Here is a 25,268-nt window from a genome sequence, read left to right as displayed (position 1 = left end):
AGTGACAAAAGATACCTTTTAAAGGGGTATTACAAAACAACATACAGTATTAAAGCTGCACTAAGCAATATTTTTATAGAAATATATAGCTTAATGTTAATTTTTTAAAAATAGTTAAACCCACAAAGAGCATCCAGCTAAAGGCTGCAGCTGCCTGTGTCAGCACGTCTGCTGGTCAGAGCGACCACGTCCCTGACTTTTAGCCTACAAAACAAATTCACCCACCTTAGAGCTGCTGTGAAGAGGGGAACTGTCCATAGAGGTCAAAATATTCTTTGTACCAGGCTGCAGACATGCATTTTAACATACATTAACATGAGATTCTGTGGGAGTCGCTCAGGTTTGGAGCCAACCTCAAGCGACTGCTGCAGAAATTGTAGATTCTGGGACTGCTTTTTCAGCCTCTGGGATGCGATCAAGTTGCCAAACAGCTTTAAAATGTGACATTATGTGCTTTGATGTATTTGCAGCTAGTTGGTGCAGCTTTAAAACACTTATTTTTCGATTCAAAGCAGCAGAAGAAGAAACCCGAATCCTACGTTTCCCATAATTCAGCCAGTATTTTTCATCTCACCTCACCAGGAGCTTTTTGTAATTTACAGATCCCAGTTTGCAACACTGTTTTTGTTAGTGTGAGTTTGTAGTTTCCAAACCCGCGATGACAAGGATCATAAATATATATGTATAAAGAGCTGGCGCTTTTTAGTCGACTCTGTTTGCTTTGACCTCAGTCAGGCCTCCGTGTTCATTTCTGACATCTGAATAAACCTTTGGGGAGCTCAAGTAACTTACAAAGTCTGTCCAGCTGTTATTTTTCTACATTTAATGTTATATTTAAGATTTAAAATGTATAATTTTTTGGATGAAAACCTACTGTTGAACGTTGTCCCCATGATGTCAGCCATCTTCCTAGTTGACCAAATTCTCAACATGTTTACATCAGCTTGAGAAGAAAGCAGAACTACTGTGTGCAGAAAGCTCATCAACTCTCGACGATAATGTGTTGAATTCATGTTGTTAGAGGCATGTCGGTGTACAGTAACTACACAAAGCTTCCGCTGCAGTGGTCAGCATCTGCTGCTGTGCTCGGCGTTCACCACTAATAGAAAAGTTCTACCTCCATTCTCATTGCTTCAGTACTTCACGGGCACTTTGATTTCTCAGCCGCGGGCTTCCTTTTTTGTTTTAGGTGGCATCTGTCGTCAAACAGCATGTGTTGACCTGAAATGCATGGATGACTCTCACCGTGGCGCAGTGACGTCTCTCATGTCCGTCCGTGTTTGAGCTCACGTCTAATGCAGCTGTGCAAACCTATGCAGATGTGTTTGTGTCATCTCAGCTGGTTGTTGGGGAGGATCAACCCAAAGAATGATTTGTTTTTGTTTTTTTTTAATAAAAAGAAGTCAAAGAGACTTGGATGAAACTGATATATTTATAAGAAAAAAAAAGTGTAACTTTTGAATGAAAATCTTTTTGTAGAGAGAGATATACCTGTATGTTGTTGTTTATTTACTGTGCTTTTTTTTGTTTGTTTTGTTCTGATGTGGCGTGCAGTAGAGGTTGTGAGAAATGTAGATCCAGTCAAATTAATTCCAGGAGATCAGAGGTCAAACAACCTAAACTTTGCATCGTATGCACACTTATCAGAGCTCCTTAAATTCATCACCCAGATCAGTTTGTGACAGTTCACAGTACCACTTTTTGATAAGGCATCCCATATAAATTGTTTAACTGTCAGTAACTTGCCTGTTAATGCTTTATGGATTTGTTATGAGCACTGATTGAGTTGTAAAAACAAAATTATTACTATAGGAATAGATTGTCATTTTGCTAAAGATGTGAACTTGCTGCTGGTACTTGTGTGTTTAGATCTTCAGATAACTCAGTTAAAAACAAAAAATCGAGTATAATGAGCCAAAAATCTTCATTACTAGCATCAGCAGCCTGAAGAGAGGGCAGCCAATTTCTGGCACATTTTCTGTGTATTAATAGTTTGTTGACCTTTAATGCTGCCTTTAAAAAGCTCTGCACTAAGGGGTGTCTTATCAGAAAGTTCTCTCCCTGCTCTGTTTGATCGCATGTGACCAGAAACTCCACAGTACGGGAACATGTTCCCCCTCCTGGCAGTAATAAGTAGAACGTGTGATGGTGGATCGATTCGAAAATGAGCCTTCAAATTTGTGTTGTATTTTTTTTGGATTTTTTTTGCTGAATGACTCCTGCCATCACCAGACTGTAGTTTGTTTTTGTGTGTTTTAATTGAGAGAATACTGCATACTGTGTACCATATTCTGTTCTGTCAACATCATGTTCTTTTTCTTGGTTGACTGTACTCAATCCTGTCAGAAACTGTACTCATTCATTTCCAGTTGAAAGCATTTTTAAAACACCGTGTGCTGTGTCTCTGTGGTAAACATCCTGCTGCTGCCACTGTGGATCGAGTGTGTGTGCAGAGGCAGACACAGAAATGCCATTGAGTGTTTTTTTTTCCCTTTGCTCGTGTCTCTTAGGGCAGATGTTGTTTGGGAATTTAGTACTTTTGTTGGGCCCATTGTGCTCCATGTGAGTGCTTCCATTCACCCATGACTAACGGCACTGTTTCAGTTACAAAAATGCTTCAAACTATTCAAAATATTAATCATGCAATTTTCTTAATACTTTTTTTTTTTTTTTTTTGTACGAATAAATACTTTACAATCAACATGACTCCACTGACTTGGACAAGAAATCCAGACACTTTCTTCCTGTGGTTCTCAGAGCTGGATGTGTTAATGCTTAAATGTGAGGACACTAAGAATAAAACCGCAGGAAAAAGGGAGTTTTCTGAAAGCTTTTACAAACGAATTGTTTTTTAATACAAAAAAGGTCAAAGTTCAATAGAATAAATGAATTCCTACTGGCCCAGATATCCATGAAGTGACACCTCCCTGTAATGTTTGGTTCTCAAAAGCCTATGGAGGCAGGCATAACCCTGGCAGTGAAAAATAGATCAATGGGTATGTGTCAATTTTTGGGTTCCCCTCAAAAATATGAACGCCATGATTAAAATAACATTAAGTGGGGATTCAGTTACTCAAGCATAAAATTACCATATGGCCAGATGCAGCAAGAAACATGAAATAGACTTGTCCAAAAAAAAAAAAGAACACTCACTGGCTGACTGACCAATCAGCTCACAGCATGTCAGACATACAGAGCACAACAAACTACAGTCTTAGCTTACAAAACAGAAAATAAACATTTAATTAAGAAAATGATCAAATCGGTCTCATTACACAGTGACAAGCAAAGCGAGCTGTACTGGAAAAGCAAACAGGAATGAGGTTAGTAATGATGTTAAAGATGAGGGCATCTGCTCCCTTTTGACTGTCTTTGACACTTGTTGCTCCTTAACTGGCCCTAAACATCCTCTAAATGAATACCAATAAGCCAACATAAGAGCACACAGTAGTAACAGATTTTCCACACCATAACACACACACACACACACACACACACTCTCTCCCCCATTAAAATTTTATTCAGAGAAAGGCAAAAATAAAGACACAGGTTTAAACTCAAGTCAGGCCTTGAGCCTCAAACTGCTGATAAATGAGATCAGTCATTACGTGTCAAATATTTATTCTTTTAAAACGTTTATTACTGATTAAATTCATGTAGGGAAAAATGAATAGTACATCTTTTTCTCCAGTGTACAGCAAACCACAGCTGACAAGTGTCTTTCAACCACAGCACACGGCACATGTTTAACACATGTGCAGTTGGTGTGCCAATCATGTGTGTATGTTCTATATTGAATATAAACACACAAATATATTTATATATACATACACATAATGAAGAGAAATCATAAAGTGTGAGATTTGATATCATTTCGAGGCCCTTGAGGTTGCGATGACCTTTCGACACGTATCGGGATCCCAAACCAGCTGCCAGAGTCTGCCCAGAGGATGAAAACTAAACGTTTCCAAAGAAGCTTAAGCAACATCTAGCTCTCTCCACTTGAAACTCTCCCAATTCAAGAAAAAAAAAAAATTATGTCAGTAAGACATTGTACAATGCTTCGGCCTCTGTGACAATTCCTGGCGGAGAGGGAGCGGATCCAGTGCTGCAGTTCATCCCCATTTGTTCTTACACCAACAGTCCCACTGTGTGCCACACTCTCGACATGGAGGGTTGCCAAAAACACTGTCCTGTAATACTTCAGTTTGAGCAGGTAGTAGAGGTCGTGACCATGAAGAGCAAAGAGATAAACGTAAAACTTGAAGCTTTAGTCGACTGTTAAGAATATTCTGCATGATGAGAAAACGCAGTAAATCCACAACAGTTTGAATACTAAATGCATGTCATCACCTTTATACACACCCCAGTCAAACAAAGTGTTACATGCTCAAAAAACAAGGTCAAAAACCACAGTCCGCAATGGATTGGGGAGGGGGTCTTGGCAAAGAGCTTCCATGCACTGCTGTTGGACTAAATGCAGGAAGCGAGTCCACCGCTGTGAGAGGTGCTGATATGTGGGTGTTGGGGGAGAGAAGGCTAGTCGCTGCAGGAAAACAGAAGTAAAGAGGGAGAGGGATGGAGGGAGTGCTTCCTGAGGACTCAAAAAGGTCTCATCAGGCCATGATCCACCCAGCCTCTTGGTTAACCAAGGGCCACTATGGCAACAATCCAATGAGAGGCGCTGCTGAGCTCCTAATATATATTTTTTAATAATATTGGCAGTAACATTGTTAAAAAAAAAAAAAAATAGGGGAAAAGGTTTTAAAGCAAACTCTGAAAGCATAGTAAGACTGCAGTGAAAGGTACAGCCAGAGCATAGCATCCTGGAGCTCCGAGAGTGGTTCAACTGCTCTGCTGCACTCAAAGGAAAAAAAATCTATTACGGATGGCTCAGCTCTACTGGAAGTTAGAAAGGATACAGGGGGAAACTTGGCAAAATACAGAAAGAAAAAAAAAAAAAAAAAAAAAAAAGACATCACCACTTCTGTCCATCAGATTAGTTGCTAAAGGTTGCCTACCAATAATCCTTCTCCTCCTCCATGTGATTTTTCCCCCATTAAGTCAAATAAAACAAAATCTAACAGTTCGTGATCTCTTGGCGTGAACCATGGTAACACAAAAATGTTCAGGTGAGAAACTTCCACTCTTGCTTAGACACCTGTTCCTCTCAACCACACCATCCCTCCCCCCACCCACCCCAAAATAACCATAAAACTAGAAAGAAAATAAATCCAGGAAAGGTGAGCCCTCCTTCTCCTCAGGCACAGAGCCAGACTCGACTCTGAATGTCCCGTGTGCAGTGGAATGAGGAGGAGAGATGAAATATTGATGCAAGAAAACGGGGTTTAAGTGGGTATAAATCGGAGCGTTGTGGCGGTCAGTTGTCAGCTTGCAGATCCTTGAACAAAAAGGAGGACCTCAGGTCAACAGTGCCCACCTGCTGAATTCCAAATAAAACTTGATCTGACGTCTAATAAAATCTGTACAATTTTTTTTTTTAAGTCTTCATGATTAGTTTGTCCAAAGGGGACATTTTTGCCATCATTTTTTTTTTTTTAAATCTTTCACCATATATTTATTAAATCTTTATCTGCTCTTTAATTTAGATGCTCTGAGTCCCATTGTGTGTATGTGTGCGTGTGTGTGTGTATGCGCTTGTGAAGGCGCCGCCCGCCTTTCTGTGGATGGCTTTGAGTTTGTTAGCAGCACTTTTTCTTCCGTTTACTGTTCCGGGTGAGTTTGACCACGTCGTTCTGTTGCTGCTGCTGCTGCTTGGCTAGTACCTCCTTCTTGGCTTTTAGCACTAGCTCCGTGATGCAGTTGAACATCTGTGAGAGAGAGAGAGAGAGAGGCACAAACCAAATCAGCTTGAACTGATTAGACCAGTCGGATCTTTTCAGTCATTATGACGCAGAATAGTATTAAAGGAATAGTTCAAAGACTCATTTGAGTCTTAGCTCTAAACACGAAGCTGCAGCCAAGATAACTGAGCTCAGGATTCAGAGTGGAAACCTGCGAGAACAGGTAACCCAGATCTGTCCAAAGGTGACAAAAATCCATCCACCACTGGTTGCCTGGCACAATGATGGAAAACCTGCAAAGATGACTCCCCATATACACATTATTTTGTGTTGATTATGAGCACTGGGATGGATTTCTTTACCTTTGTACACAGCCAGGCTAGCTCTCGTGAGCTCAGCTAACTTGTAGGCATTTAGCTTCAAATTTATAGGACAGCAATGAGAGCGGTGTCAGACGTCTAATCTAACACTCAACAAGAAAGCACATTAACAGTGCATGCATAGTCTTCCAATAATTTATTAATGTAATAAGCAATAAAACCCACTCTTAGCTTTTCAAAAATAAAGACTGGCCACTCTTCTTTGTGCTGCGTGACTGTGAAGTGTTTTAAATAACAGCACTCGGTTGAATTAACTGAGTAAATAATTAGCAGATTTTTGGTATTGAAAGCAAATTGCAGAGCAAAAATGTCTCCGTTCAGGGACGGTTTGTGCAATAAGCATTAGCACATTCAGCACATTGGGATGGCAAACCGATCAGTAGTTATCGCAGAGCTTCTCTGCATGCCTGGCATACTGCTCCAGACAAGCACCTCAGTCTGAGGCTACAGATGACACAAACAATGAGTTACCTCTTCAACATTTATGTTCTCTTTTGCACTCGTCTCAAAAAGGCTGATTCCCATCTGCTCTGCAAACTTCTGCGCGTCAGTCGTCTCGACCACCTTGGAGTTGGGGTCGTCGTTCTTGTTTCCCACTAAAAATAGAAAATGGTGTAGTGTAAAAATAATAGAGCAAATACAAAAGGTGTGCACTGGAGTGAAGGGTAGAGTCTATTTTTATGCTAAAGAAGGCAAGGTGAGAGCAATGACTAGATTTTCTTTAGAGCACGCTCACCTAATATCCGGCACACGTCGTCACAGTTCTGGTTGATTTCATGTAACCATCGTTTTACATTGACAAAGGACTCGGCACTCGTGACGTCGTACACCACTATGACCCCATGCGTTCCCCTGTAATATCTAAAGACAGAGGGAAAGAGAGTCAGCCTTTCACATTAGTAACTCAATGAGAAAGAATTTACAATTTATCATATCCACATATTGCATAAATATTATTAAAGGGGTGAAAATGTTGAATGCAAAAGATAAAATAAAATATAAAATTTTATATAAAATTAGATAAAATAACTTTTCTGCCAATTAAAAATATGACTATTTCTATACTATAGACAGTACAAAACATGGATGTAGTTTCTGGGTCAGGAATAAAAAAATAAAAAATAAAGCCAATGCAGACGTGCCTTATACCTGCTTTCTCTCTGAAGGTCATGAGACAAAGATGGCAAGAAACCGATAAATATAAAATGACTAAAAGTGATGCCTCATTAGAAACTGCTGGATAAAATTAATGAACAAACAGCTGAGATAGTTTGGTAAAAGTAATAACAAATAACAGATAAACACTTTACCAAATAAATTATTCAAGTTAACAGATAAAAATAAAATACACAGTAGAAACAGCTAAACTTATCAAATATATCAAAATAGATTTTGGTGAAGTTGGAAAGACCAACAGAATTGATATATGAAGGATTTTTGATACCACTACACTGTATAATAATTATTCAAGATTACAGTATGAAAAGCCTGACCTCTGGTATAATTTTAAAGCCAAGCCATCCCTAATGTTCTGAGCAATCCCACCAACAGTCAAACAAACAGAATCTTTCACGTGAGGTGTGGTTGATCGCTGAGGTAGGTGATGCTATCCAGCAGAGACAGCTACAGGAAGGGACGCAGCTTAATCAATGCATCAGGACAGAGTGTGTGACTGTGTGAAGGAAAGAGCAACAGAACTGAGACCAGCGTTTGTTCCACACAGACAAATAAACCAGCTTCAAAAACAGAGGCCAGACCCGAGACAGGGAGCATCCCCGGTGTCGCTGCACCACGCCAAACAAACACAAAGAAACGTTTGTCAGGTTGTGTGCGTTTGTGTGTGTGTCAGTGTTTCTGCTTGCTGGGACAGTGTGGGGATACAGTTTGGTAAGCTGGGGTGGTATCAATATATTTTCAATACTATTAAAAATATAGACCCTACTCTTCCTAGTGAAACTGATACAGAGGTGAGCTGGTGAGGAGAGGTTTTATAGAGCAAAAACAGATAAGTGTCACAGGAGTACGTAAACAAAAAAAGAAAAAGCCACACTTTGAGAGAGTTTTGGGTTTGTGTAAAGGACCACAGACCAAGCTGGGCCCTCCTTATATATGGAAGAAGAGTGCTTATTATCATACTTACATGCTACAATTAGGGATGCTCATAGCATCTAATTTGCTGGCTAAACAAATTAGACTAATCAAGTGGTAAGGGAGGCAAAAAGTGTAACTAACGCAATGCCAGCACTAGCCGCCTTCTTCTCTTGCACACCTTCTTATACTGAAAGTTGTTTCACATTGCTCCAGCTAACAGACTAGCATTAATGGTGCTGACTAGTAAGGGTGGCAACAGCTAATTGTTTAATTAAAGCTACAGTGATTTTAAATAACAGAAAACAACACAATACGCACAAAAATACTGTATGCTTGGTAAAACAATACCACCCAAGCCTATTGTCTGGGTTTGTCCCCAGCGTCGAGCAGTAATGGGCCATCAGACAGCAGGGGTGGGTGGCTGTGCATTTGTGTCTGCTCAGTGCACATGAATGGAGAACCTTAAACTAACACACACATACACACACACACACACACAAACCTGATGTCCCCTTTTGTGTAGAATGTTAGTATACTGAACCTCTCACTGACAGAATCATCATTCAAGAGGCTTTCTGATGGTGCTTGATGATGGGATTCAAACGCCCTTGGTAGGAGTCCAAACTGGGGAGCTCTGTACTTTTTACTATTGTTAATCTCATTAAGTGCTCTTTTATTTAAAGTGTAAAACAGCAAATAATTTTGAGAGCTGCCTAAAAAAAACTGAAGTATTTAAGTCTTTAAAAGAAGAAGAAGAAAAAAAAAAGGTAAAGTGATATTATGGTGCGACTGAAGCCTGAGGCTGATAACAGGGACACAGCTGCGCGCTCTGACGTATGGCTACCACCTCAGGTTAGTCTGCCTGAGTGGACCCAGCAGGTCACTGCCCATGATCCATCTCCACAGAGACATTCATTTAGGATCTAATGAGGCACCACGCCACTCTAGTTCAGCACAGGGAACAATCAGCCTAAATAGGCAGCCTGCTCGCTGGAGGGATTCCTGCAGAACAAGTGGGCAACAATCCTTCCAAACTAGGACGGTTATACTCCACGGGGGCTAAAGCATCAAGGATTTTACGCTTTCTGGATGATTTTCGCGTTCTGATTGGCCTCCCTGCAGCAGTGCTAGTACATAACAGTCAAACATGCCCTCCTGGTCCTGTTCACGACAGCACTCAGGAGGCGTGTGACGTTTCAATATCTCCTAAGCGCATCCTGTGTTTGCTTCAGTCAAAGTCATAAAGGGGGTGAGTATGTGAGATGACTGCAGTTTAAGCTGTAGGTCACATCAATATTGTTTCTATCAGTGCTGCTCAGACACCTGCACAGAGTCAGCGACTGCATGTTTATGCACAACTCTTTAACATGTCATACTAGTTGTCAGTGCGGCAGTGTTGGGTCAAACCCATCCATGTAAAATGCACAGTTTTATATATAAATTGAAAATTGCAAATAAATGAATAATCATCTCCATAATTAATATTTTCACATTAAAATGGGTTCAAAGACAGGATGACTGACCCAAAGAGAACAATTACCCAACTCTCCAGCTCTATTAAACATTTATGAACCACCTGACATGAACACAGTGGAACATTCAGCTGTTAAAGAAAGCAGATCTTTAGCTCAGATTGAGATGAAAAACTGTAAAAAGATTTAAAATCAGGTGAACATAAAACTCGGATCTTTTAGAAACTGATATCTAGCCATGCAGCTTGCTTTACATGTCTCATTGTACAATGGTAAAGATTATTGAAACTGTTACTTTGAACAATCTAATAACATTTTATCCACAATAAAAGCAAATATTATAAGTAATATGGCTATTAGAAGCAGTATTAGTGGTGGGAGTAGTAGTAATGAGCAGTTAATGCTAAAAACATCTAAAACTTTTTTTTTTTGGGGTGGGGTGATTATGACCCTAAACATCTGTCACCAGGAACCCAAACACTGCTGCATCATCCAATTTTGAAACAAATGCAACACACTTCAGAACTGTACTCATTGTGCTGCGAGCTGCACGAATTAAGCGAATGTCTTCTGAAAGCTCGCACTGAAAGTGTTTCTCAACAAAGGTAGAGAGCATCTTCCAGTTTGGCTTTGACCAAACCACATGAGACCAAACCGAAGTGATACTAAAACAAACAAACAAGCAAACAAACAAAAAAACATATTACTTTGTGCACAGATTCTCATCAAGGGGCATGTGTTTAACACATGTGGGAATCTCTGTTGCTGTGTTGTGACATAAAACATCAATAATGTGATATGATTGAGTCTGAATGGCAGTGTGAGGAAACCCATCTCTTTTTACTCCAGCATTTAAGAGATAAAACTAGTGCCATTTTATTTCTTTACAATTGTCTTCATTCACAGTTTACCTGCACAGCCAAAAACCAATGATAAAATTATCCCTCATAATTAATATATCTTGACAGACTGTGTATTTGTCATCAAAGTGCACTGTCATCCAAACACCATCAAAAACAGAAAACATTCAAACTTGTATTGCCTCTTTATGTGTTTTTAATACTTTCTGAACAACAGGGAAATTGTGTGACTGGCAGTAGTCGCTGTTTTTGGTCTGTTCAGGTAAACTGTGGAGAAAAGGAAAAATTAAGGCCAATGTTTCCTCTTAAGGCGTGGGAGCGCCGATCAGTGTGAACCCCCATGGCACATGGACAGCAGTGTGAAACACACTGCAAGCGAAAGAGGGTAAAGACGTACAGCCGCCACCGTCATGGAGCACTGCTGCATGCAACAAGGAGCCTCCCTCTCACATCTGTAATTAGGATGTGTGGGGAATTCCACCCAGTTTCATAGAACAGCAATGACTTATTCTACTGCTTCCTCAAATAAAACCTAACATCAGGACCGCAAACAGCCTTTCATGGTTTCAGATTTAATTGTTGAAACAAAAACAGAGAGTTTCACCTGAAAACTCCAAGTGAAAGAGCGGATGTGTGGGTGCGTGTGAATGGATCCACTTACGTGGAGGTGATGGTGCGAAAGCGCTCCTGCCCTGCTGTGTCCCAGATCTGTAGCTTCACCTTCTCGCCGTTGATCTCCACTGTCCGGATCTTAAAGTCCACGCCGATCGTGGTGATATAGCTACCTGTAAGTGGGCGTGCAAACACAAAATCAGATTTATTATCAAACAGGCAACTAAAATGAAGAGAAGTGCTGATTATATGCCTCAGCTTTGGTAGAGCTGCGCACCTGAAAATGTGTTGTCTGCAAATCGCAGGAGGAGACTGCTCTTCCCCACTCCTGAGGAGGAAACACAAGCACAGGATGAGGTTTAGAGTACAACAGCACAAAAAAAAAAAGAAAGAAAAAAAAATACACTACAACAACTGTGCATTCTTGATACCACCTAGTCTGAAAACTTTTTTTTGCACCACAACAGAGCAAGAGTTTTGGTTTCACATATTATTTGCTAGTCAACCAAGAGCAACACTGTGTGACGATAGCACACCAAAAAAAAAAAAAAAAAAAAGGGGGGGGGGGGGCGTCAACCTGAACTGTTGTTCAAATCCTTGTGTAAATAAAGATTTAGTTCTTCAAGAGATATAAAACACAATTAAGCCAGCTACGCAATGTATGAGGTAGAGGACTTCAGGTAAGCATGACTACACCCTACATACTTGTTTTGATGACGTAGGTCGCTCCAGAATCTTAATCAATTTAACAGCAGTGAAGAAGACAAGAAATATATCTGCCTGGGTGCCTTCTTAAAATAATCAGGTATAAAGAGTGGAGATTAGAAAGAAATAAGAGTAACAACAGATGACAGGTGAGGACAAAAAAGGGTGAAGGGAATGGGCCTGAAAATGAGGTTAGTTTATAAGTGTGAGTGAAAGTGATTGTTAGGAAGTGACTCTGCTGGACTGAGGTACGCCTGAACCTGCAGTCCTGTTACACAGCCTGCCTATTGTGCTATTGTCATTTCATGTTTGATTGGTCCTTACATAAAAAGCTATCAGGTTCCTGTGATCTCAGTGCTACAGAGTTTTGTTCAAACAAACAATAACCAAAGCTTCAAAGCAGAAGAGGGTTCATCAGCTTTAACAGCTGTGTGTGCCATTAGTCTGGTCAAAAAGTAGTATACAGTACCAGTCAAAAGTCATTTTTGAGTGGTACTGTATGTCTGAAAACCCTCAATGTTTCAATCACAAAAATAACATCAGCCTGGAAGGACATATCTACACTGATACTGCACAAATTCAACACAGACACTGTGGGAGTAATAGTAAACAGCCGATGCAAGAAATGTTGATAAAATTTCATGTTCCACAATGGAGCCCGTGTGTTACTGCTACAAGTTAGAGGCTATACAAGTTCAGCTAAGTGATTCAATGAGTGGAAAACCTGATTCTCGCGCAGCAGAGTTGCCAACATGCAGCCGAAGAGGGGCAGAAGGTCAGAGTATCTTTCCCCCAAAAAGTCTCTGTGCAGCACTGCAGACAGTAGTGCTTCCATGCTGCAGCTGAGGGGACACTGGCCCCTGTGTGTGACATGCAGTGAAGGGCTTGCTGTACTCCCTGGTCTATCCACTGTGAGAAGCCAGCTGATGGGGCAGTGCCAGGCCCGGGGATGTCAATGACTCCAAAGACCACTGCTCACAAAAGAAGTTCAGCAGGATGAGGCTCTAGCTCCTGAGGGTGGAGTAGCTTTTTTTTTTTTAATGCATGTCTTCCACAAGATGAGCAGATCTGTGTCATTAGTCTACCTGTGGCTGTTTATCTTGAATTTTAACATGACAAACATGCTGAACATAAAGAAGCAGTCATCATTTCTGTTCCAGCTTACACACTTGGCTGAGGGACACTTTTGTGTCAGTCTCACTTCACTGCAGTTTGTCTAACTAGAATCAAACATGCATTTGCAGTGCAGCTAGGACCTCCCAGCTAACCAGCTAACTGAATAACTAAACCCACTGCAACACTTGGGCCAAACTCAGCCGATTTTACACATATACTGTGTACGTCTTTGCATCTGAGCCTCTCAGTGCAGCAGATAAGTTACAGCTGACAGGATAACCAAGTGATGTTAGCCTAGCTCACAGCTAGCCTACATAACCTAGCTAAGTGTAGATACAAACAAAAGGCCACAACTACAACCTACAACCCCAGGGACGGTGTAGGTCACGGTATGTGTTGTGTTATGGGGTAAAGCGCATGTCTGGACCGAAATAAGAACGAGATAAGACATTTTCAAACGACAAACCCTGAGTGTCTGGAGGCGGTATCCGGCCTCATTGGCTGACATGCACAGCCCGGACACTCAACCTCCGCCCTGTCGTTGACACGAAAATATGGCGGATGTATATGCTTAACAAGAAATTTGAATGCCTAAAAGACAAAATAACGTGTTGCAAACGTGCCAGGGCTGTGCGTGTCTGGGTTAAGAGAGCGCTTCTGCTTCCCCCCTTGTAAAAAAACACGACAAGGCCCATTTCCCGTCCTGCATCCCCGGCGTCGGCTTACCGCTGTCACCGATGATGAGCAGCTTGAAGAGGTAATCGTAGTCCCTGGCCATGCCGGTAGCTGGTGGCTCACCCCCGCTTTGTACCGCTTCTTTGCTCGCTTAGCTGTCGGACTCCTTCGGTGCGTAAAGAAAGTCACCAGCCCCCAGATCCCCCCGGTATAAAACAACACCACCACTAAGGGTATCGCAAACTGCTAGCCCCCCGAGCCGGCGGCGTTTTTTCTCGGGGTTTCACGGCGTCAGCAATCCTCACCCTCCGCTGCAAACAGCCGGAAACTCCGCTTCCTCCTCTGGTGGAGCTGCACCCAACTGCGATCCAGCCTCACTGCGCAGACTCCATCTACAGCGCAGCGGTCCCGTCCCATTGATGAACGCCGGAGAGCCGCGCCGTCCCGCGTATTCACGCGTCTTTTCAAAACACTCCAAACTACCCAAATCACACACTGCTGGGAAGTATGGCAGCACAAGTTGTTAAAGTCGTAGTTTAACTACACTTTGCCGTAGTTTACAGGAAGTTCAACTAAATTCATATTTGCATAGTGAAGAAATTCATTTTGTCAGTTTTTGTATAATTACCTACTGAAAATATAATTCATCTGGAGCCATAAAAGAAGGGAGGTTTTTCATTTTATTTCAGTGTTTCCTTATGGTTTTCCCCTTTGTATTACTGTAGCTGAACTACTATTGTGTTGTGTAGACACCACCAAGCTTCAGATATTTCCTGGACGTTAAAAAAAAAAATTAAATGGGGTACCTATGTTTTCCATTTAAATATGACCAATGAAAAACTAGACATTTTCTGATGAGTTTTTGTATTATAATTTTTTACAGTTGCCAGTATCATCCTTTTCCCCACAGTAGTTCAAACTACTTATTTAAACAGTCTTGGTTAAAGGGCCCTTATTCTAATCAGTCCCAGCTCCAGATTCCATTCTTCACTCTACTTGAGCAGCTTTGCATGATTCACACTTCAAAATATTCCTTATGTCTTTTATACTGGGCCTTGGTGTATCCCCTCAGTTCATCCTGTCTGAAATGAGCTGGTCAAGCTCCTGTTCTCCTCCCAACTTGTGCCAACTTTCTACTGATTAGCTGCCTCTTGTAAACAGCTAGATGACCATAAAAGATCTGCTCTGAGATCATACTAAGCCAAGAGCAGAAAAAAACTACATGAAACAGACCGACCTCAGTACTTGAAACTTTACCCCATGATTAATAAGAGTGTAACCTGTTTTAAGAGCACTTATGGCAGAGAAAAATTAAAGGCATAACAGGTCCCCTTTAATTAAAATACAGAGTGGCTTTGCAGTAGTTCCACTTCTTCCAGTGTATAATAACTGGAAAATTAGTACTGACACCTTTTCCTTCAGACACTTTCAGTGATGCCAACTTAAAACAACACATTTTTGACATGACAATGATAATCTTCCAGAATACTCTATTTCACATAGTCTGAGATGTGAATATCCTCCTGCATCTCCTCTGGGCTCTAAATTCCAGCTTTAGAAAAATCTAGCCTGTGAAGGTTAGACCTTTTCAGACCAAATCACCAGAGTAGCAAAGAAAGAAAATTCCACATAGTAAGTAAGAGAGTGCTGCAATGATCCTTTCACCTGAGAGTGGGGTTTGAATTAGGAAGCCAAAGGTGTTTCTGTCTGCTGTAGCTTTAAGACTGAAAGCCAGAAGTCAGTGGGTAAGAGAATTGTGTGGAGCTGATGAAGTCTCAGTGACGCCAACCGGAGGAAAACTAGTGTTCAATATTTCACACAATACATTATGAAATCCAGAACCTTTTATTATGTATTGCCTTTTTACAACTGCATCACTGACATAAGAATGATTTGTGTTTTTATAAGAAGTTGCTTTCCCCAACCGTCACACTCAAAGTCCAAATAAAAGTTAAAGAAAGGGCCATCATTTCATTACAGTGGCAATACCTGAAATAATTTTGGTAAAATAAGTAGCAAAACACTGAAATATCAAAACAGATTTGGCGTTGTGTCTTCCTATTGTTGTTCAGTACAGCAGAACAACCTGTGCGTCACACTAAAATAAAAGTGGGCTTAAATGTCGCTAAAACAATGATTTAAAGTGGGGGAGGGGGTTAACAAAAAAAAAAAAAAAAAAAAAAGACACTTGTTGGGGAATACAGTCAAAACACTACTCAGCCTCAGAGTGTGCCTGTGGTTCTCATACATGGATTTGTTTAATATGTCAGTCTTCAGATCAGACCATCCATCATCTAAGTCCATCATGTTAGGATTGTATCATCGATCTCTTCATTGGAGTCTGGCTGGGTGGCGATTTTTTTCAAAGACCTGCGGTGACACTCTGACAGAAGCTCATTGCTTGCAGAGTCCAGAATGGCAGTAATATTCTGAAATGCAGAAAGAGGAACATGTAAAAATATTTTATTCTACAGATGTCTACATGTAAATTACAACAAGGAGTTGATAGTCCTACCTGCATGGTTTCCTCTCCCAGGCGGAGTCGTAGCAGGTTGACGATTGTGTGTTCGCTCTGAGCTCGGACGCTGGTGTTCTTGTCCTTGGTGTTGTCCAGCAGAGTCTTCAACAGAGGCTTGATGAGATTTATGTCCATGGAGGGCACTGATGGGTCTCTGAATATCCACCACAGCACCCGCTCTGACACCAGTCTGACATCACTCGATTGGTTCTGAAGACACTGCACAATCACACAGACAACAGATGTAACAACACAATACACACTGTTCAAAAAGTACTCCAAGTACTTCTTCTTATAAACACAAAGGCATGTCTTTATTATCAAATACCTGAGCTGTATCAGTCTGATAGCAGCTTTGTGATTTTCATGTAGAAATGTAAACTTAGTAGAATGAAAACATTTACAGAGACGGATACGAAAATAAATCTATTCCAAACTCCTCGTTTTCAGCTGCTTAATACCCCACTGCATACGCTCGTTAGTTTCTTTCTGCTCCTCTGTGCTCTGCGGGTACTTTACTCCGAGCTCCTAAAAGCCACCTAAAAGTTTAGAAAATTTGTGAGCCTAAATAAAACTGAAGTTGTGAGCTGAAAAACTAAAAGAACTGATACCAGACCGTACAACATTCCACAGTCAGATAGTAACGCAGAGTTACTGACTACAACTATTTTCACATTACACAATTTTACTTTGAGAAATAGATTTATGCAGCTATAATTGCAACTTCAAACCAGCAGAATCTGTGCATGTTAGAACAGGCTCCAGATCACCAATATTATACAATTATATACTGGTATAAGAGATTACACAACTCTCTCCATAAATACTCCTCACATACATAAAACTCAAAATCATTTTCCAACATTGTATACAATGGGCATAGGTCCATTTATTGTAACTTATCGGCTCCCACACCTCACCTAAAGAAATATAGAAAAGGGAAGTGAACAGAAATTGATTCTCTGCTTTACCTTAACAAACTGTGTAATGATGTGTTGGGAAACACCACCGCCTCCCGCTGTTCTCAAATGATGCTTCATCAGGTATCCCAGAGCTCTGATCCCACTGGTAGCAATGGGAATCTGGAAGAGGAACAAAATCCCATGCATGAGGACAACAAGAATGTGAGAAAACACTAGAGGACAGCAATCAAGACTTTAATTGTATAGCACCCTTCATGCTTCAAGGATGTCTGACAAGCTGATAATATATATATGAAATATAATAGGACAAAACAAATACAATAAGTAGTAACTTAAATTTAAAATATATCAGAACACTTGGAGCATGTCAAGGAGATTAAGAACACTTAAAAATAAAATATCAGACATGGATTAAAAGGACAAAACATTAAAAATTACAATGTAAAATACAGTCTCATAACTCTGAATGTTAGATTAGGGATAGTACAAAATATTGATACAGCAACAGATTGTATTGCTCTGTGTTCTTCTTGTGCTATGCCTTGATGCTCAATAATCTGGGCAATGAAATTCCAGAAATTAGACTGGTTCACATGGACATGTTTTCAGTGGGAGAAACTTTTCATCATTCCTCAGAGTGCATCTTTCACCACCTCACAATGCTGTGCCTTTCCCCAGTTCTCTGTTAACAGTACATATGGCCAATGTGATTAATGGCCATTTGCATATCAGTCATCATGAAACTGATTGCGTGGCTCACTGTTATGCGATTGTGCACTGATTGTTACAGTTTATAAGGTCGGGGAACCTGCAGTCAGCTGAAAATGAAGAAGTCACTTGGATGTGATGAAACGTTTCTCCTACTGAACATGCTGAACACAGAAGAAGTGAATTCACTTCCTGGTACTTCTTGTGTTTTGCTATTTGCTATTCTGAGGACAAATATTGATTCTGTTTTTAATTAAAACAAGCAGGCGCTCTCTACAGATTTCTCCACCAATCAGAGTAACCACAGAGACCATTTCATTAAAGGAAGTCAAACTTATGAGGAGGAAGAAGAAACTCACAGGTTTAAAATCACGTGATGCACAGAAGAATAAATCAGTGAGCTAATTAATTAAAGTAGCACATTATTAAAATGTAATAATAAATCATAATACCCATAATACCCAGCAAACAATTACCCAATTCCTGTAATTCAGATATCCTGATGTAATGAGCGTCACAGAATCGCTGTATCATGATGCTGTGATTATGCTAGCCAGCATACTGTGATAGCATCAATTTACAAGTTCCTCTGTGGTTCCCACATGCTACATGTATATATAGTTTTTTATATTATATTATATATATATATATATATATATATATATATATATATATATATATATATATATATATATATATATATATATATATATATATATATATATATATATATATATATATATGAAGAAAATGTGTTAATACAGATTACTTTTGCAGATCACTGACTAGTGTAATAATCAATCTAAAGCACTTCTTTTAGGAAGTACGGTACATACCAAGTCAAGTGACAGTTAGCTTAGCATAGAGACTTAAAACAGGGGGGAAACTGCTATCCCATCATTGTCCAAAGAAAAAGATGTGCCAACCAGCATCTCTAAAGCTCCATAATAATGTTCTATTTACTTCAGTGATAAGTTATGATGTGACTGCTGGCATGGTTTAACTCCACTTGAAATCAGTATACAGTTGTTGGGACTGATCATCTTTATCTTATTATAAAGCAATTCTATTCTGAATAGGTACATGACAGTGCCTATATGGGATTACAGTGACAATGACATGAATCATCTCATTTCTTTAATCAAACCAAATAAACACCTGTGGATGATTCTTGTGGCTCAACCGTCATCAAAACATGAAATAGTTCGGAACAACGGGGCTCCACTGAAGCAGTACTGGCGACACCTTACTGAGAGACATTATGGTGGTTTTTCCTTTAAATTAACACCTGTCACATCTTGATTGTTTAATCCTTGTAGCAAAAGAATATGTTGATTTCTTTTAATAGTGGTTTGGACTATTTCTTGGCCTGGAGTTTTCCAGAAGTCACATTGTTACCCTAAAGTTTCCATGTAGCCATCTGACACTTCAGGAAGTCATTGCTCTCAGCCAAGAAGGTATCACAGCACACAACTCCCCATTAAAAATCACAACACATTTCCCAAAATGTTTAACTATTTCTAGTTTCTCACACTGCAGTTATGTGGGTACTTATGAGTTAACTTTCTGCTCACCCTGTCAGCAGTGGCATTGGCCAAAATGGTCTCTGTCACAGAATCACAGTATTCGTTCCCACACAGCTTCTCGGGAGCAGACTTGACAGCGATGGCCAGGGCCAAGCTGCGACCGTGACGCACCATCCAGTCCACACCAGACACGTCCGCTACAGAGAGGTACAAAGTTCATGAGCTCCTGGTCTCACTGTTCCTCTAATGGACAAACAAAGCAGCACACAGTAGCAGACAATGGCAGAAATATATCCAAGGCCATGCCAAGCCTTTTTTGATAGTTATGTTGGACAAACTTATTAAGAAATATTACTAGAAAATGTTTATTTTAAAACAAGGCCATGAAAAATATTGTTTCTGAGTATTCTATGATTATTTCATTGTATATCAACTCACAATAAGCAGAAATGAGGATGTCTGATGACAAAGCTATACTACGCACACTTATAATGAAGTCTGAGAGAGGTGTGCATAACTTTTCACAAATACAAACCTAAAACATGCTGAAGTAACACACTCTTCAGCTCCTCCTCTGACAGGAAGGCGCACAGCTCACCAACACAGCCGGCTGAGGCCATACGAGTTGCATCCTGCGTGCACCCACACACACACGCACACACGCGCGCGCACACACACACACACACACACACACACACACACACACACACACACACACACACACACACACACACCCAGACAGTCAGAGACAGGTTGTGTGTCATTTATTCTCAAACTGACACGAATACTCAAACCACCTTTTTAGAAAACCACATCCTCTTTGTCTGACTTCCGTTTTTCTACTGAGATCACAGAGGAAACTATACTTGTGAACAACTCTCTGTGAAATCTGCTTATACATGTATTTCACTGGTATTTACTTCATGTATCCAGTAGTTATTGCAGGTCCTGAGTTGGAAAAAAGTGTTGCATCATATTTAAAAGACTTCTTTCAGGGCTGCTCGTCATACCTCGTCATGTCCCAACATGCCTAGCAATGTGGTGGTGATGTTTTTGCGGATAGCTGGGTCCACCTTCGATCCGGCCCCCTGGATGACGAACCTTAAGGCTTGGAGCATAGTCTCCCTGTGAACACAAACAGGAGAATGAGACTCAAACACTTTTTGTGTGTTAAAAATCAAGACCATAATTTTAGTTTTCTTTACTCAACACTTCAATATTTAATGTAAAAACATGTAAGCAGATACGGTATTTTGTATACAAAGACAGAGCTCAAACTTACGTTTTTGGTACTTATACTTTAAAACAGAATCTCACAGAAATGTGATAGAACTAAATGGGACAATCTGTCAGTGCTCTCTGGTGGACAAATGATGTAATGAGCCACTATTTTTAGATAAATCTAAAAACATTTGCATTTCTGTACTCTGGCTTTCTTTCCATCATACACATTTATAGCTATGATTAAGCCAAAATCATATGTCCATTTTGTAAATTATGGTCCCCACTTATGTGTCACTATGAGCATGCAATACATTTCTCTGGTTTTACAGTCAGTTGGCCCTGCTGTAGCCTACAGTTTCAAAAGTTAAGAAGACTTCGCAACAAGCCTTCACTAACAGTCAGGCGCCATCCTGGTGGGTACAACCACTAATGCTGAAATGCCCAAGATCAGCTATGATCTAACATGTTTACAACCAATCAATCAATTTATAACAGCTGTACCTGGGGGTATTTTGTTTTTTCATCCAATTTGATTGCACTGAGGCTTAATGTTAGGGGTGTGGCCCCTCTGATTGCCAGCAATTGCAGTAGACAGCTAGACTTAACCTGACCCAATTGGTGATCTCTCAATAATGTCTGTGCTCTTGGTCCTTTGGGAGCCTTTATGACAGAATTATGTGGCAAATAGTACAACTTGCTGTGTGATTCAGCACATTCAGGAAGTTTGTGGTCCAGTTTTATTGAGTGGAATTCTTGTATTTCATTATTCTGGTCCTTAGCAGATGGGTGTCTGTGCGTCCTACAGTTTATAGATGCCACTTGCTGTTTAAGCTTTCTTGTGTTATAATGTTCTCTTGTCTAAATAATTATTTAAAAATGTCCAGAACCCAGTGGGTGACATCATGGTGACTACCTCTATCTTTTATATACAATCTGTGCTTCATACACACATTTTCAGACCAACAGCTCTAAGCCTATTGTGCTTGTGACATTAAAATGAAGCAACATCTGAAGTTGGAATGAACTGTAATCAGATTATCTATTTCAACTTCTCTATTTCTGAAGATAAAATGATTACAATACTAATACCACTATCCCTGTTGGGGATGCTTGTTGTTGCTGCTTTTGTGTTGAACACTACTAGACTGTGCACACACCTGACTCCAGAGTCCTCAGCATTGCGGATCGCAGACAGTTGCTCTGTGAAGAGTGGATCGACCTTGGTGTGGATGGAAACCAGCTGACCCAGAGCCTCTGCCGCCCTCAGCCTTACAGCACGGCTCGAATCTTGCAGGGCTTTCAGGAAGGTGGTCTGCAGCTGAGGCAGGAAGGGCTTCAAGGCGATGCCCACCTGCAGGAGGAATAAAGTTCAGAGGTTAGAGCCGTCTGACCGATACTTTGGTCATCTTTGGAGAGAAATGGTTTCTATTTTGTTTTTCACCAGACCTTTGCCAACAGCAGAGTGAGAGTCTCTAATAGAGCTGTCTTCACAGTCCAGGCAAAGCGGTCTCCCAGGATACGAATAAGAGGTCCAGTGATGTTGACAACAGAAGGCCGCAGAGCCTCAGGAGAGGTCAGTTTGATGACCCCTCCCAAGGCTTTAGCTGCTTCTTCTTTCTGTTCAGGGGTGCCAGTGAGGACACCTTCTCTCAGGACTGGCAGGATACAGGTCACACCCTATGCAAACAGAGGGAAAGATAAAATATTAAATGATGAACACAGCTGAAACAAACCAGTATTTCAATCAATGACTAATTTGTTAATGTTTTATGATTGACCTGGTCACAGAGCTCATGATGGTGTATTTAAATTGCTTTTTTCTGAACAGTCAAAAGCTGACAGATATTACATATAGAAAGATGTAAACCAGCAGCAGCACATGCACACATTTCTAAAGCTGGATCCAGTGGATATGTGGCATTTTTGCTTTATAAAGAATTAAACAATGATTAGATTATCAAAAATCGTTACTGAAGAGTGTAAACCAGATTAAAACACACTCAGTCCCTTGACACTTGGACCACTACAGTGCCTGTCATTATTGATCAAATTAATAGAAAGACTTCCATGTGAATGATCACTAGTAATGAGTTTCTAAATGTGTGGACAGCTACAGCATGCGAGATAAAGGAGAGTTCATGTCACAGACGTGCCTGAACTTAGCTCTGGTCATTTGGCTCAGGAGGAGAGATGAGCTGCTGTGAGAATGAAATCATCGCTGTAATAACGTCACAGTGTTTATTGTGTCAGGAGCTGCCCTCTTACCTTCTTGGGCAGACAGAAACCAGGCAGGTGCTGACCCTTCACGTCTGCAGCTACTGATCTAATGTCTCGATGCAGATCATCGATTAGAGCCAGCTGGCTGCTCGCATCCAGTTTCTACAGAACACATCAGATCAACTATTTTATTTGCACCACATTTTGTACTAGACTCTGGTATCTCATGCAAATGCAAACTTTCATGTGAACACACCTTGGTGATGGAGTTGATGGTGTCCCAGCTCTGAGACAAAACCTCTGGGTTGGAATCATTAAGAAGGCGGATGAGGCCTGACAGCAGCATGCGTGTGTGGGCACTGTAGTCCAGGCGGGTGCGAGCAAAATAGGCGTTGAGGATGGTGACAGCAGCCTGTCGCAGGCCAGGATCAGCTCCCCGCGTGGCCTCCAGCAGGTCTTCTATAATGATCCGCTGACCCACTTCATCCTCCACGGAAAGGATCACTGTCTGACAGCTGCACAATTCCTGGTGCAAAGGTAACATAATGCCCATCCAAATCATTCAAAGAGGCAACTTAAAATACACAGTAAAATTATGTAAAATTATAACTAAAAGAAGATCAAGGGAATCAATACAAGCAAGTAAAACAAAGAACACTTAGATGTTTTGATGGGTTTTAAAAGACAGGGAGTCAGTCTTACAGTGAACTGCAAACCTGAGGTGGAATATGGGATGGACAGTAAAAGCTAAAACCTGGTGATGGTCAAAGCAGTGCTTTAAAAGTGGAAAAATTTAAACATCAGTCCTGTACAGGGGAGGCGTGGTGTCCTTGGTATATCTGCTGCTGCATTTTGAGTGAAGATGAGAAGAAATAAAAATACAACCTACGGTCTGTCTTAGCAGACAGGAAGGATTTTAATTCTCCAACTGATCTAAAATACAGTCAGATTCAAATTTGGAAGCATACTCAAAGATTCAAACTGAAATTTCAATGGGGTGACAGCAGGCAGAGACAGTTTACTGTAGTGTTGAAGTATTTTTCAGGAATACTCTTTAAAAAAGTTTCACATTTTCTTTAAAAAGACCCAAAGTAAACATTTACAAGAAAAATTAAATAAACCCTAATATAATGGTCTTGCAGTACTTCATGGGAGCAGAGAATAGTGAATCATGTGTGCTATAGTTTAAGGACACATGTGGGAAAGATGAATTGTAACTCTTGAGTGCTGTGGTACATCCTAAACTATCAGACTGAAGTTTCTCTAAGACAAAACAAAAACCTCAAACACAACAGAAGCAGTAGCCATTAAAATTTGGTGAATGCTGGCTGTACCTGCGCTTCATCCTCTGTTCCTAGTTTTCCTTTAAGGGAGGAGAGCAGAGCGGGGAGGATGACCCCTAGATGACGTGTCAGAGCATCTCCTGCTACAGCAGACAGGAAGGCCAATACTCGGGTGTTTACAGGAGGAGCAGTCAGCTGGCAGAAGCACAGAGAACACTGGATTGTAGTCATACAACATGACAAAGGTCTGGGGTAAAAAAAAAAAAAAGTGTGATGTTTTACCTTTGGTACCAAGTACGGCAGCACAGAGCGACTCTTCACCGCCATGACCTGCTTCAGGCCATCCAAAGCAAACTCAGCCATTTCCTCATCATCCTGGGAAAACATGTTCAGTATGAGATACAGAGTGGATTGCAAAGCTTTTAAATCTTTTATGGCTTATATACTACATTTGTGTCCTCACTCCCTCACCAGCTGTTTGAGCAGGGTAGGCAGGATATCATCCAGCGCCTGGTGACCGATGGTTGCATGGAGCTGCTCAAAGGTTTTGGCTGCGGCCTCCCGGACCTCCTCCAGAGGGTCACACAGAGCCTTTCTTACTGTGGGGACCAGTGACTCAGAGAAAACAAGCACCTGTAACACAAACATTATCAGATTAATAATGGTTTCAAGTCTACTAGATTTCTCAGCCTAAGGCAAGACCACAAAATGGAGAACAGCTTTGAGTCATGTGAGAAGCAGTGGGGTCTGTTTGTAATAAATAAAATCATTCTAAAGGTTTCCTCTGGTTGTTCCCCTCTTGTGGGAACTGATCTAATTCAGCCGCGGTAGCTGTAATCACTAATCATAACCTTGCAGAGAAATGTGTGTTACAACAGCTGTGACTCACTGCGTCCTTGCTGGTGGACTTCATGATCTCACTGAGGCCGATACAGACGCCCTGCCTCTCATCACTCTTGTCAGAGCGCAGCCCGTCCTCCAGGATGGGAATAATCTCAGGGAGAATCTTCTCTCCCAGTTTCCTCACCAGATCACCCAGTGTCCGAGCAGCGATCTAAAACCACGCCAACAAATTATGTCAACAAAAAGCTCTACATAAGTACTTTCACACAAAACGCAAAAAGTAAACACTGCTCATGATTACAAACTAGGCA

The 25,268-nt window shown here is 40.8% G+C and overlaps 2 protein-coding genes across 3 annotated transcripts in view; both read right to left on the bottom strand.

The window, feature by feature from the left end:
* Positions 1–3,182: 3,182 nt before the first annotated feature.
* On the bottom strand, positions 3,183–14,010 carry rab35b (RAB35, member RAS oncogene family b). 2 transcript variants are annotated; one of them, XM_030738417.1, is made up of 6 exons: positions 13,767–14,010; positions 11,497–11,547; positions 11,269–11,392; positions 6,921–7,045; positions 6,656–6,780; positions 3,185–5,831 (listed from the first exon to the last, which is right to left on the bottom strand). In XM_030738417.1, exons 1-6 carry the CDS (start codon positions 13,816–13,818, stop codon positions 5,703–5,705), a joined length of 606 nt encoding a protein of 201 aa, XP_030594277.1. In that variant the 5' UTR covers positions 13,819–14,010; the 3' UTR covers positions 3,185–5,702. The 2 variants fall into 2 exon arrangements, with proteins under 2 accessions (XP_030594278.1, XP_030594277.1); XM_030738418.1 differs by lacking the exon at positions 6,656–6,780 and having other exon boundaries at positions 3,183–5,831.
* Positions 14,011–15,544: 1,534 nt separating this feature from the next.
* Positions 15,545–25,268, bottom strand: part of gcn1 (GCN1 activator of EIF2AK4) — a 30,394-nt gene continuing 20,670 nt past the window's right edge. Inside the window, exons 44-57 of the mRNA XM_030738416.1 lie at positions 25,004–25,168; positions 24,586–24,747; positions 24,397–24,489; positions 24,166–24,309; positions 23,088–23,357; positions 22,880–22,993; positions 22,061–22,291; positions 21,772–21,965; positions 20,401–20,515; positions 19,926–20,022; positions 19,439–19,587; positions 17,205–17,315; positions 16,231–16,452; positions 15,545–16,144 (exon numbers count right to left, since the gene is read on the bottom strand). Of these exons, the coding sequence (XP_030594276.1) occupies positions 16,019–16,144; positions 16,231–16,452; positions 17,205–17,315; positions 19,439–19,587; positions 19,926–20,022; positions 20,401–20,515; positions 21,772–21,965; positions 22,061–22,291; positions 22,880–22,993; positions 23,088–23,357; positions 24,166–24,309; positions 24,397–24,489; positions 24,586–24,747; positions 25,004–25,168 (2,193 nt within the window). The 3' untranslated portion in view covers positions 15,545–16,018. The remainder of the gene's footprint in view (positions 16,145–16,230; positions 16,453–17,204; positions 17,316–19,438; positions 19,588–19,925; positions 20,023–20,400; positions 20,516–21,771; positions 21,966–22,060; positions 22,292–22,879; positions 22,994–23,087; positions 23,358–24,165; positions 24,310–24,396; positions 24,490–24,585; positions 24,748–25,003; positions 25,169–25,268) is intronic.

Source organism: Archocentrus centrarchus, chromosome 9 (genome assembly GCF_007364275.1).
Source record: "Archocentrus centrarchus isolate MPI-CPG fArcCen1 chromosome 9, fArcCen1, whole genome shotgun sequence".
Classification (NCBI taxonomy): domain Eukaryota; kingdom Metazoa; phylum Chordata; class Actinopteri; order Cichliformes; family Cichlidae; genus Archocentrus; species Archocentrus centrarchus.
This window is presented reverse-complemented; position numbering and strand designations above follow the sequence as displayed.